The sequence below is a fragment of the Ictidomys tridecemlineatus genome, chromosome 12 (genome assembly GCF_052094955.1).
Source record: "Ictidomys tridecemlineatus isolate mIctTri1 chromosome 12, mIctTri1.hap1, whole genome shotgun sequence".
In the NCBI taxonomy this organism is placed as follows: Eukaryota; Metazoa; Chordata; class Mammalia; order Rodentia; family Sciuridae; genus Ictidomys; species Ictidomys tridecemlineatus.
The window spans coordinates 60,793,505-60,808,070 of record NC_135488.1 but is presented as its reverse complement, the minus strand read 5'-3'; the positions used below and the strand labels follow the sequence as shown (position 1 = coordinate 60,808,070).

At 41.0% G+C, this 14,566-nt stretch overlaps 1 protein-coding gene across 1 annotated transcript in view; it reads left to right on the top strand.

Annotated features, from left to right (window-relative positions):
- LOC101974067 (uncharacterized protein C2orf78-like) overlaps window positions 1-13,689 on the top strand; it is a 77,739-nt gene extending 64,050 nt beyond the window's left edge. Inside the window, 1 exon segment of the mRNA XM_078027902.1 lies at window positions 12,417-13,689. Within this exon segment, the coding sequence (XP_077884028.1) occupies window positions 12,417-13,689 (1,273 nt within the window).
- Window positions 13,690-14,566: the final 877 nt, after the last annotated feature.

The following is a 14,566-nucleotide window of genomic DNA, read 5'->3' as shown; positions in this document are numbered from 1 at the left end:
GATTTCTCACTTGTATCCTGAAACCCTCCGTTTTTCTAAATATTATTTCTTATTCGTAGTTGGACACAATATCTCTATTTCATTTATTTATTTTTATTTGATGCTGAGGATCCAACCCAGGGCCCTGCCTTTGTGACCTGAGCACTCTACCTCTGAGCCACAATCCGAGCCCCACCCTTGATTTCTTGAAGAACCCCTTTTTACATGTAACTGATCAGCCACTCCCTGACTCCCCAGACTGGTTCATAATTGGAAGCTCCCACAAAGAGTCGCTGTTGAATATGGAAAATGACAAACTGCAAAATAATGTGCCCTGGCAAGAGGGGGTAAAGTAGAAAGCAGCATGTTGATGGCATTGATCATTTCCTACTGCATTCTTTCCCAGTGACAGGAAAACCGCTAGAAAGGAAGCCAGAGCATTGATCCTTTCCCAAATAAATCTTTTCCCAGGAACACTACTATGGGACTCTGTAGAGAAAGAGTTAAACACTGAATGCTGACCACAGACCCTCCATTCTTCGCCAAGTAAAAACATTTTACAGTAAAAACAAATTTTGAAATTCTCCCAAACCTGTTTCCCGAGTACTCATTATTAATTCACCTCTCTGTAACCTATATAAGCATTGATTCCCCATTGGGCCCATGGCAAATTTTCCACCACAGAAGAAGGTTCACAAGATGCAGCACTCTGTTCCTGCATAAAAACTGTGCTGATCCATGAAGTTTGTACCCAGCCTGGTCCTTTTCTGCTAACAGTCCCCATACTTTGCAGGCCATGCTGTACTTCAAGGAAAGAATACAGCAGATTCTTCTTTTGTCCTCACCCATTTAATTGAGGCTGCTCCCCACCCCTCAGGCACCGCATCTCAACAGGCTGAACTTGCCACTCTCACTGGAGATTTGATTAAAAAAATCATTCAATATTTTTACTGATTCCAAATATATTTATAACTTCATTAATTCTAACATCCTAATCTGCAGGGAAAGAGGTTTTCTTCCTATGTCAGGAATTCTTAATGCTAATTACATAAGACATCTGCTTGAAGCTGCTCCTTTATTCTACAAGATGGCAGTTTTGCACTGTACAGGACATCAGACTGGCAAGGGATATATTTCCTTAGAAAATAATACAGGGGACTGGCTACAGAAGCAGGCTGCTCTCTCTCACCACCACGCTCATCTTCACAAGCCTCTATGTCCACAAATCTCCAGTTTCTCCCTGATGAAACTAACGTCCTATTATCTTACCCTGATATGCGCTCCCTCCAATGATGCCTCAAGAATTCACTAAACCTGTCCTCTTCAGATTTACAGAATCTCAAAAAAGGCCTTTTTGAGGTGATTCTGACCACACCCACCACAGCTAAAATACAAGGCCACCCATCCCAGATACATTTAAGCAATTTCAAATCTGTTCCTGCTAATGCCACTAATCATTCTGTTCTCACAGGCCTCACTGGACTACACATGACTTACCTCCCAGCCATTCTTGAGGAAACCGCTGAACCTCATTCCTAGAACTCTTAGGGTTTCTGTCTCAGATAGCCTTCTACCTTTTTAAAATATTTTTTTTAGTTATATTGGGCACAATACCTGTATTTTATTTGTTTATTTATATGGGGTGCTGAGGATGGAACCTAGTGCCTCACATGTGGACCCACAACCCCAGCCTCTACTTCCTTTTCTTAATAGCACACAAGAGGGAAATTAAATTCATCATACTTACTCCCCCTTCATCTTTCAACTCTTCAAACATTAGATCATTGAAGGCAGGAACATTCATCGTCCTGACCCCAACCCAAATTTATTTCCTCTCTTTGTGCTCTCCACATATCATCTTTAACTTCATAAACTGCCACACCAGACCAGAAACAGCAGAGACAAGAAGTGCCTGATGTATTCAGTGAGAATCCTCTCTCTACAGGCAAAAATGTTAATGTCTTGAGCCTGGAAGACAAACCCCAGGCCATGGGGATAGGTTAAGAGAGATAACTGGGGACAATTGAGGAAAACAGGTCAATCCATTATCCCTATTAGCATGTTCCTCATACTGGTCTTCATAATATGCACAACTGCCAGCATGGCTAGAAACACAGAGGCTTATAGGGCCCACATTCTACAGCCTGTCACTGCTCACCCAGTAACATGGTTGGATCTTCCCCCTTCAATCTATCTTAATTCCAAGGCCTTCTTGCCTGGTCATTTCTTGACTACCAGGTCTTCCCAACAATCTTTGTTCAATTATTCAGGACTGTCCTCCTGACCCCCTCTTTGTGTTTCTCTCAGATACTCATATTGTTACCACACTGAGCCTCGAAACTCGGCTTACATATATCCCAAAATAACAGGATCAAGAGGCCAGGCTGATTTTCCAAACTGGCAGAGGCTCACCTGCAGGCCAGGGAGTTAATGTTAATTTCTCATTAAGCAGACACATATGCTCTTACCATTGGCACAGAAATCATTCACCAAAAGTTTTACAATGGTCTGAAGGTGATAAACCTATCATCGAATCTTTCTGTTGTAGGAAAACAAGTTATAGATTGGGGTTCTCCTGGGGAACTGACTGATGCTGAATCTAGAGCTTTGGGATGAAAATTACCTTATAGAGACAATTTAGAACATCTGGTTGATAGAGCTGTTTTCCATTCCAACATCACTAGATACTGGTCTAAGGGAGAATTATCAGCTGCCATGAGAATGGATTTTCTGATAATTCAGGACACAATATGGAAAATAGGTCTGACTGAGGAGACTTTGGGGATATGGAAGGGTAATTCTCAAAATAATAAATTGAAAAATGTTATCTATCGTAACATTTCCTTTCATAAGAAATTGTACCTTCACAGTATGTGTATGAAATCCCTATGTTTTAGGGTCCAGACCCATTCAAATATCCATTCAAATTTTGTGATGCCTCACACAAATCTATATTATGTTAAATGTGTAAAGTGTGTGCTACAACAACATTTGAACTCTATGGCAAAGTTCAGCACCAACTATAATGACTCTCAAAAGGCTCCTTGTAAAATTAAAAGTACCAGGCAGGAGGCCCCTTAAGTACCATCCACCTAGGAACTACTGAGGCACCTGAAACACCACGCTAAATGGCTCGGCTCATCTGGTGGCTGAGAGCTGGGACTGTTGGTTTGACTGTAGCGGAGACATTGCATCAGCAGGTCCATTACCTTCAACAATTCCATAAGAAGGTTACCAAGACCTGGCAAACTCAAGAACATATGGATCCAGATAATTCAAACAAAATGCAACAACTAAAAGATTCTATTATTTGACTAGGAGAATAAGTACAACATTTACAATGGGCTCAGAAACTTCAGGGTCATTGTAATATCACCCAATTTTGTGTCACTAGAGATCCATATGATGACACTGAGACACAATGGCAAAATGTATGTAATCACCTAATGGACTTGATCTTTTTCATATCAATACTTGTTTAAATTAAAATTACAATCTCAGGTTCTGCCATAGAAAATGCAAAAACATCCACTTTTGACAAGAAATTTGGGCCAGTTTAGCTAAGGGGATTTCTTCCCTCAACTCTTTGAAATACTTTTCTACACATATACCTGGGCTACTAGCTGTAACTATACAGTTCATTTCTATTCTAGTTATGCACAGTCTTTCAAGCAGGTTGGAAATGATTAAACCATCAGGAAAATATGGTTCCAACATTAATCATGCTTGCAATGCTCCAAAGGACCCGAACTCCTGAGATCATGAAAAGTGCACCCTGAGTTTGAATGGGATGCAATGGCCTTGATTAAGAGAAATAGGCTACCCGATGATAGGACCTGCTAAAATTGTTTTCCTAGAACTAACAAATCTGTTAATCTTCACCTTTAATATAATAGCCTTTCTTCTCCCTATTCGTAATTGTGTACAAAAACATTTTCTTAATGAAGTGACCTGTCTGCCTCAAGCCCTCTCCAGAATACAGTCCAAATTTCTGAAACCACAAAAGGAGGACTGTGCCTGAGCCCCAAGTCTACTGCCACATATACTCTTCTAAAGCCTCAACCACAAGAGAACCTACGTTCTTTTCCAGAACTCTGAGAGATGGGGTCCTCCTACTTCACCATTTCTCCCCAAGAAGCAACCAGATCCAAAATCATTGCCACTATTCATTATGACTTTTCAGAGTCTGGAATAAAAGATAGGCAAATGACAACCCAAAAACAGTGTGGCCTAGGAAGAGGGAGGGAGGGAAAAGCAGAACATTGATAACATTGATCCTTTCCCAATACTTTTTTTCCCAGTGACATAAAAATCCCTGGGAAGGAAGCAAACATCACTCAGTGACAAGACATCCCTGGAAAAGGGCAAGAATTGGTCCTTTCCCAATATATCCATTCTCAGGGATGGGACAATGCACCCTCCATTTTTGCCCTATGAAAACACTGCCAATAAAAACAAATTTCTTGTTGTTGCAACCTTTTTCCTGAATGCCCACGTCCCGTTAAAGTCTTCAATGGGTAAGTTACCTCCTAGTGTGTAACCTATATAAACACAGACCAGCAGCCATTTCTAGCCAGAAAGTCTGCCCATCTGATGCCTGACTCCATAGGTGAATAAAGGCTTTGCTGAATTCATCAGGTCTGCATCCATCATCTCCATCTCCTTAACCTATAGTAGCTGGGGATACCCTTGATTTCTAAGAGAACATAAGAAATGATCGGGCTTACACATACTCACTGTATGTTCTTAGTCTCACATTACATGCCAGTATTATAGAAGTAAGCTATCTGAGGTATGCAACTGAGATAAAAATAAAAAAATATATACCCTGAAAAAGTTGACATACTCTAAGCCATATCTTTATACAACCAAACATTTCACAATCCCGCTTGGCTAAAAATTATCCCACACACAACCAGCAAAAAAAAAAAAAAAAAAAGAAAAAATCCATAATTAGCAGTGTAAGAGATGGGAAAAATAGGCCTGTAAATGCAATATTTACCTTTATTTATGAGCAATTTTTTCTATATATGCGCTTGACTTCCTGTGGATTCTTGACATTGTGAATCACACTATCTACTCACTGTCTCTAAGGAAGTCCAAAAATTAAATAAAGGTCCATTGACAACTAACAGAATATTTTTTAAAAAAACAACTTAACACATTTCTGGGTGGGGTGACACTTGCCTATAATCCCAGCAGCTTGGGAGACTGAGGCAGGAAGACTGCAAGTTCAAAGCACACATCAGCAATGGCAAGGTGCTAAGCAACTCAGTGAGACCATGTCTCTAATAAAACATAAAATAGGGATGGTGATGTGGCTCAGTGGTAGAGTTCAATCCCTGGTAAACCCCCACCACCACCACACACACACACAAAAAGGTTACCACCAAGGAAAATGATTAAATCCCATAGTTGTACTCCCCCAAACCAGCTCAGTACTCATATATATATTATTACCAATTCAGTCCTGACTGACTTTATCGCATTACAAGAGAAAGTGGTGAAACTAACACTCTCCAGGGGATCAAAGGCAAAAGCAATTTAGATGAAGTTGGGCTGAACAGACACACCTCTTCCTTGGGTGCACAGCATAACCACAATGCTTTTTCCACAAGCCTCTCTTTGAATGTCTACACAAATCCATCAGGCCCTAAGCAACATAGTGAGACCCTGTCTCTAAAGAAAAATAAAAAGGGCTGGGGATGTGAGGTAATGGGAAAGTGTCCCTGGTTTAAATTCCAAGGACCCGTCCCCCCAGCAAATATAATAATAATAATAATAATAATAATAATAATAATAATAATAATAAAATAAAAAAATTAATTGCCTCTTTGATTAAGACAAAATGAGACCTCAATGAGTTAACTTGTTTCTAACAAAAAGTTAAAATTTAAAAGTCCATGTTAACCTCTCTTTTCTTTGTTATCCATACTTTGTTATGTTCTCTTAATGTTCTAACTTTTCTCCTGGCCTTCCACCCAAACATGCAAGACAAAGAATGTGAGAAGCCCAAGATTCTATAGTGGCTGTTTGCATGGGGGAGGAAGTCACAGTAACTGCCACACTGGATCCTCTTACATAAGAAGAGAGAAAGGATCCTCAGTGCCTCTCACATATGAAAGAGGCTGATGGCAGAAAGTCTACATGACCAAGGAGCTGTCCTCAAGAAATTATAAGTTAAAGGAGCACAACAAAAATCCAGAGAGGGAAATTTTACAGTCAACTAAGTCTTCCACCTCTCTAGAGTTTCTGCTATTGCTCAGAGTTCATTTTTCAAAGAATCAACTCACAGAAAAAAAGACCCCTGCTTCTGCTAGTTAAGATAAAGTAATATCAATGTGTACAAGAATGCAGACTCAAGGCTTGTCCATGAAAAAATGTCTACAATGAAGAGGGATGGGGGAAGGAGAGCAGAAGAGAGTTACCAGTCTAAACTGGCCCAGCCCAGGCCAAAGAAAGCAGGGATCAATCAAGGAGAAACTAAAGAGAATCTTGGGCCACATCATTCCCCAGAAAATGCACTCAAGGAACTTCCCCCTAGGGCTGGGATTGTGGCTCAGTGGTAGAATGTTCGCCTAGCACGCATGAGGCACTGGGCTTGACCCATTAATAAAATCAAAGTATTGGGTCCATCTACAACTAGGGGGGAAAAAAACAACTTTTTAACCCCTTTCTGAATCCTTGAATACTGCAGGAACTTCACTAATCAAATCAACTTCTGTGGTTCCACAACCACTATACTTGCTCAAACTAGATGTCTTCCATCTCCAGGGATATTAACGGCATATGTTAATAGAGTAACGTATCACTATTACCTCTTATACTGTGAAGCATAATTTATAACATATTCATAATATTTTAATGAACATTTAAGAGGAACACAGAGATGATATCCCTAACACAAGAGCCTGGGGGAGGGGAGCCATGGGGTCAGCCCATTATGTCCCTCCTGCAGGGCTCACCTACCAGAACTGAGCCATTTACTTTCTATTATAACTTTCCTGTCACTTTCTCCACCCAATCAACTCTCTTGTCATTTCCCCCACCCAATCCCACCTTCTCCTTCGGAGTCTGACCACTCTATTGGCTACTTCATACCTTTAAACGGCCAGGTTTGTGACATCATTCTCCCACCAAACCTACTGCCACCTGCTAGAATCTTAGGCTTGCCATGTAGTTGTAAACAAATTTGAATCATCGCAAGTGACCAGTGACCAGTAACCAGTCATTAGAGTGGCCAGTAAACAGTGACCAGTGAACCCCATACTGGGAAACATGCATTCTCTAGCCTCAGCCACCCACACATCCTCTGGGGTGATCTCCTCATCCTTTGTATCTACAATTGATGTGACCTCTTCTCTGACCATGTCAGGTGAGTAAAGAAACTTTTTAAAGGTTTTCATTAGACTTTGACCTGCCTCAATTTACTAATGGAGTCAAAAGGGCTTAGAATAATAGGGGAAAGGATGGAACTAGAAATCTGGACACCTAATTTCATTTGGAATTTGACATGTACTAGGTATAGAACTGGACTATCTGACTCTCTCACAAAATCTGTTTCCTGATTTGCTACATGAGGATAACAGATTGCCCATGTTCTGGTCCCTTACTTTTCTTGCATCTTGAGGGGCATGTTTATAGAGAATGAAATCAGATTTCATGGTTGTATTGTTTCAACTGAAAGAGACAAAACCTAGGCAGGGTGGAAACCAAGAGGTTTCCTCTGTAACAGTTTCCCTTCACCAAGATTTCCACTTCAGTATTTCAAATTTAGTGCTGTTCATAAAAGGGACATTCACATATTTGGGAGTTTTCTGTTTCACCTAGGTGAAAAAAGAAATAGGGAGAGAGGAGCACGAGGACAGGGCTGGAAGGAGGCAGATGTTCTTGGGAAAGCAAGTTTGTGACTGTTTAAGCACACGGCAACAGGAACTCGGTGGAGGAAGAAAATATAAAAATAAAGGAGAAGAAAATGTTAGAATTATAGAGATGAAGAGAATGATGTTCTCGATGAAAAAGAGGTTGGTTAAGATGGATGTGGAAGAAAAGCAAAGATCTTATTTAAACCAACAGACAGCATAGAGTGAATCGTCCCAGAGGCTGGTTTAGAGAATGTTTAGCTTAACAGAACAGCAAGGAAACTAAGACTTCAACTAGGGTATCACTGGGGTAAGCAGGTTATCCGAAAAGTCACACTTGGCTGTTACACTTTTTCTATGACCTCTTTCAACACAGATGATGTTGACAGTTTGAACATGAACATGTTAGAAGTATGTTTTAGAAATGATTCTTCCTCCAAACATGCCAAGCAAAGTGGTTCTAGACAGAGATGGGGAAATGGCATTTTCCATGTCCTATTTTGTTCTGATTTTTAAACTACAGGGATATCTAAAAAATGTTTTGTCCAAACCTGCATCAGAAGGACACATTCCTTTCTGTGATATAAGCTGTCAAGGTGAAGCTGTTTTCCATCTTTACAACGTTTTCTTTTCCTAAAAAGACAATATAGAAATAGTCATTGATGATTTCTAAATTTAAGAACCAAAAGAAAGAACTATATAAGAATAAAAATTCAAGCTCCCATCTCTAATTCCGAGTTTATTTAAATAATTATGTGAAGACTTTTTGTTTTGTCTACATTTCAAATAATTGTTTGGGGCTGGGGTGTATTAATATAAAAGGGAGAAGAAAATGTCAGAAGAAAAGACAAAAATTGTTTTAAATTTGTTATTTTATTATACTGTGATGGTTTTCTCAGACTTTAGAAACAAGACTTTTCTCTAAATGTGATAATAAACTAGGCTTCTATGATTTTGTTAAAGCATTTTTTCTGTTTTTTTAATAACCAAAAGGATTATCAGAAAATGTATTTATATCAATTGAAATATCTACCTAGTGGAATTAATGCCTTTTATTTGGTGTTGGTAATCCCTAGAGGAAGAGAAACAAGAACAATAATGACTTTACACTTATTGTTTTTTTCTCTAGTATGTACAAAATTTCTTTCGTCCTTCCTTTTTTCCTCATTCCCTTCTTCTTTCCCTCACTCCCTCCATTTCTCTCTCCTTCCCTCCCTGCCTTGGTCCTTATGCCTCCCTTCCTTCCTCTCATTCATTCTTTCTTTCTTCTTTTCTTCTCTTCTCTCCAGTTCTGAGGATTGAACACAGGGTCTCATGCATGCTAGGCAAGCATGCTACACAAGCTATATCTCCAGGATATTTTATTTGTTTTCTCAGATAGGATCTTCCTGAATTGCCCACAGTGGCTATCAATTCCTGGTTTCCTGCAATCCCACTGCCTCAGGCTCCCGAGTGCTGGGACCAGAGGCCCAGCACAGCATGCCCAGATTCATCCAGGGTTTTAGCTTTAGTTTTCCCTTCTCCACGTGGCTACCCATCTGTTCTTTACTTTACTTCAATTTCTGTTCACTTTACTTCAAATTTGTGTTCACTTTACTTACAATTACACACATTTTTAGTATAGTTTCTCTGTCTATATGTACTGCTTGAGAATGCATTCAAACTCACCTTCAATTATGAGCTTTGTTTTGATTAACAATATTCACTAAAATCAAAGAGAAACATTCACTTTCATAATATTGTATGCATGATAACAGAAGTCATTTCTTAGCAAATTTGATATACATTCACTTTTGCTCATATCGATATGTTCATTATTATGTAGTCATTCCTTTTAGTTCTGAGCTGTTTTTGACTTTTGCTTCTATCTTTCCAGAACATACTGTAACTCCCTCCAAAGGAAACTTTTTGTAATATCTATTTATCAGTTGTAGTTCAAGACAATACTTTTATTTTATTTATTTTTACGTGGTGCTGAGGATTGAACCCAGGGCCTCACATGTGCTAACCCTAACGTTAGCCCCCTAACGCTGAGCCATAACCTCAGCCCTCACATGAATCTTATGTAATATGACGCTTTTATTTATGGATGAATTATCACTATTGTTATTGTTATAACCACACTAAAGATGAGTAACCTGAAGCTCAGAAACTTTCAATTTCTTTCAAGAAGCATTCCTTGAGAAACTGAATTTCAGGTAGTCATTTTCATGTAGGATCAGCAGTTAGGCTGAAAGAGGGCAAAGATTGACGCTTAAATTATCATTTGGATGGTAAACCTGAACTCTAGGAAATATCACGTGACCTGGAAAAACAAAAGGAGATACTAAAGATCACTGTGGTGATATCAGTACGATTTTCTATGAACAGGGGAAAACAAATTTCTCAATCTCCAGATTTCTGCTCTTTGCAACAAGAGTCCTGGCCAGGGAGAAACTTTCCATAATCTGTTGCTGATTTTGAACAAGTCAATCTCACTTCCCTGACCCTTGGTGTACTCATTTGCTAACTGGTAAGGTTGGGGTTTCCTCTGAGTTTGAAAATGCTTCAGTTCTAGGGCAAATTCATGAGTCAATACTAGGGCAGGCTCAAAGGAAAGGTAGGACAGGTAGAAGGATGCTTTTAGAGAACAAAGTGTGAAGCAGACCACTTGGGACTTCTGTGCCCAATTTGAGAGAAAAGGCAGGGAATCAGAAGAGTGCTTGCAGCCATCCTAAATGGAGTGACTTGGGGTCTCTCAATGATTATTGGAATGAGGGCCTTCCTGATTACTACAACATTAAGATGATATTGTTCCTCAAATATTGTAAGAATCTGCCTGTCTCATCAATATTTTCACCACCCTCTTCTTCCTACAGAACTTTTCCAAAATTCTTCTTTACATGGAAATGCTGATTCTCTGCAGCTGTCTCTTCCTGTGGTGACCAATGCAGCTTCCCTGACAGGAAGTGTCTGCAACTTCTCCAGAGCCTCTGCTCCAGCTGCCACTTCAGCATGGTTACTGCCCTCAACCTGTGGCACCTCCTTCCAGCCACTCATGGGCAGTGCCTACCTTTATCAACATGCTAGCACAGCCATGGTGTCTGGAGTTACTGGCCAGCACCAGACTCCCATGGCACCTGCCCCCTATCCAAGTATTTCTGAGTGGTATATCCCAGGAAGTGCTGAAAAGAGCTCATCCTCACTCAGGGACTTTAATATGACTGTCACTGACCAGAATACAGCAGATTCTTCCCTATCTATGACATTCCAGTATGACAAAACTTCCAAAGCCAATGTCATGATCCCTGGGTATCCACTACTATCTGGTAGGCTCGTCCAGGTGACACTACCTCAGATTCCAAATCAAGGACATTGCCTCTCACTACCCCACCAAGAAGGAAGCCAGGTCTACTACTATGATCAAAACTCTCTGGGGACTCTGCTCTCTGGAGAACATGACCCCTGCCTGCAATCCTATGGCTCTGTGCCATATGCAGGAAGTAGTGCCACTGCCCCTCAACCAGAAATGGTGACAGTGCTGAAGGAAGTTCAGCCCACAAATGTCCTACCATCAGTCCCTACACCTGTGACCTACTACTCTGTGTCCACTCAAAGCATAGAAAAAACACATTTTCAAGGTGAGTACAAACAGCAAAAAGGGGAAGGAATGAGATTACCATTCGAAAGGAGGGTCCAGTTTTCAGCTGGTAACTGTGGGTCCACACATCCCTAGAATTCAAGTGCTGAGATTTTAACCACAATCTTGTTCAGCAGTCCCCATTTTCAGACTCTGTAAGACAAGCATGCAGCACAGCGTAATGGCCACCCATGCATTTAAGAGACCTCTAGGAGCACACGGAAGGAAGCGGCTGTTCACTATTTTTGCACTCAGTCCAGCTACACAACCACACTATAAATACATTTCCCTAATTTTACTTTGGTTTAGAAAAATACATCAACACATATCAGGGTGTGACAGTTTAATTGTCCCTTAATTGACTGCAGGATTTAACCTCTGTATGTAGAGATGCTGTCCAAAGCAGGAGTCCAAAACCCCCGACCATTCACATTGATCTCATGAGCATCAGCTCCACCCTCTCCTAGGTCATGGTGTTAAGTGTTCTTACATTCTGGGGAGAGTGGAGAGAATTGAGAGGCCCCTATATGAGAGCGAGAGACTTCATGAAAGAGTTTTTCTGGGTTTCCCACAGAGGAGACAAGTGCTCTACCGGAAACCCATGCTGCCATGGTGATGAACCAGCCCAAAAGTAACACTTCAAGGGATCACCTGTAACTAATATGCAACTCTTAACAGATATCTGTCAGTGGTCCTTAAAAAGAGCTAATAGAAATGCTTTCTCCACAGTTGGTGGTTCCCCTGAAAGGTGTGGAGCTGGGAAGGGGGAGCATCCTACTTACCATCGTCCTTGATTCCTTTGCAGGGATGGAAACTTCCCTAGGGATGGAGGCTTCCTTGGGATTGCAACCTCCAAGTCAGACATTTTGTCTGCCACAGCCTCCAGAATTCTCATACATCTGCAATAACAGAAAAAGCCAGGGGCAGGAAATCACAAGTGCCTTAATGGGTCCTAGTGATCCAGTGAGGAACAGAAAACATAAAGCCTCAGAGTCTCCTCATGGAACTCCTCAGGCCAAAATGCAGCTAAGGGACCTAGAGTGTGCATTAGGAGGAGAAGTTGCTCACAGGGATGCAGACAGCAATAGGGCCAATGTGCACACGGCCAAGCACTGTAAGAGCAAAGCTCAGAAAGCTGCATCCAGCAGGAACAGCAAGGCTAAGGGCCATAAGCAAGAAAAGACCAAGAGACCCAGAGCAAACGACTCCAAGAAAGCCGAGGAGAGGAAGCAGCCAGGCAACAAAGTCGAGGCAGAAGACAAGCCAACGGTGCCCAAACTAAAGCGGAAGAGGAACCAACCTGAGCTTTGCCAAGAGTCCTTTAAAAAGCCTCGGAGCTGTCTCGGCATGCACATGTTGGAGTCGGTGCAGGTTTTCCACGCACTGGGGAAGAAGAATGATAAGAAAACTGGGCTCTCTTCCTCCCGGGCCCTGGGAAACTCAGGCAGTACCCAAGACAACCGTACATGCCCAGCTATGAAACCATGGCTGGTGGTTAAGGGTCCTGAGAAATCACAAGTCAAAGCCCAGAATCCAGATATCGGTGCTGAAGGAGAGGGTCCTGCTCCATCCATTGATGAGCCTCCACCACCTGGGAAGGTAAAATTGGTACCTTTGCCTTTTCTGACCCAGGAGAAACCTCCACCTCGACCAGCAATCAATAGGAGGCCACAGTCTCTGGCCTCACGGAGACCCACTGGGTCTTACCCTGCCCAGCCTGGCCCTGCTAGCTCAGCTCAACCCATGGCAGTCAACACATCCCAACCAGCTACTGCCAACCCATCTTGGATGCGTCCTGCCAAGCCAGCTCACCCCGTTTTGACTCATGCCATTCAGTCAGGTGTGAGTGCTTCTACCCAGCCTAGTGCCCCTCGGTCTGCTGCTTCTGGGCCTGCACCCTACAAAACATCATCTTGTACTTCTCTTCATTGGCAACCCGTTCCCAGGGTTGGGACCCAGCCCCAGTCACAACCACCCAAGCCTCAAAACCAATATCTCCTCCAAGACTTTGCCTTACAACCAATTCCATGGAGGAAACCTAATGTTCCTGGGCAAGTAGTATCAACTCCCATCACCAGACACCAGAGGCCAGAGCGGGAAGCCATGAAGAAGAAGGCTCAACAAGAGCGTGAGAATGCTGCCAAGTACACTGCTTTGGGGAGAGTGCAGGGTTTCCTTGAGAGGGAAAGAGAGATGGAGTTTTCTCGCTACTATGGCTACATAATGTAAGAGCTGCTAAGATCAGTGGTGCCACTTAGGGACCAAATAGTTTTCCACATGTATATAGATAGAGTGATACACATTTATTCTCAGATGCTTTCAACGTTTAATAAACTTATACAAATAAATGTAATATAATTCACTAATACATAATAAAGAGGCCTTCTGGTACCATTGTTAGAAAATAAAGAGGCCTTTGGGTCCTACATGGGTTCCAAATACTCTTCTCATATACACATAGATAGATAGATGAAAATTTTTTCAGAGTTGAAAAGGTAATATAGTTTAATAAAGAAATGCTATAGTATTGATAAGAGGGTAAGTAATAAAGAGGCTTTATATTGCCATTTGAATACCAAATAGTTTTCCACATATATATACAGAGAGGTACATAGATACAAAAGTGTTCACTTATACATGTTTAAGACTTAGTATACTTGAATAAAGAAATGTAATAGTATTCTTTGAGAGATAAGTAATAAAGATGCTTTCTGGTACTGCTTGGGCATCACATAGTTTTCCACATGTGTAGATACAAATTTTATAAATATGTAGATACAAAGATACAAATGAATTCATTCTAATATATTTTTAAAGTTTAGTCAAATTGAATAAAGAAACTCCATAGAATTGGTTAATAGATAACAAAGAGGCCTTGTGTTAGCACTTGGCTATCAAACATTTGTCCTCATAGACATATGAATATGTACTCATTCCAATATACTTTTCAAACTTAATAAAACTGAATAAAGAAATGTAATGGAATTGATTAATAGATAATAAACAGGAATTTTGAGTTTGAATGGCTGTTAAGTGTGGTCTATTTTGGTAGTGGTGGGGATCACAGCCTGCATGAGAAGAAAGGAACTCAAATTTGGCCAGGATA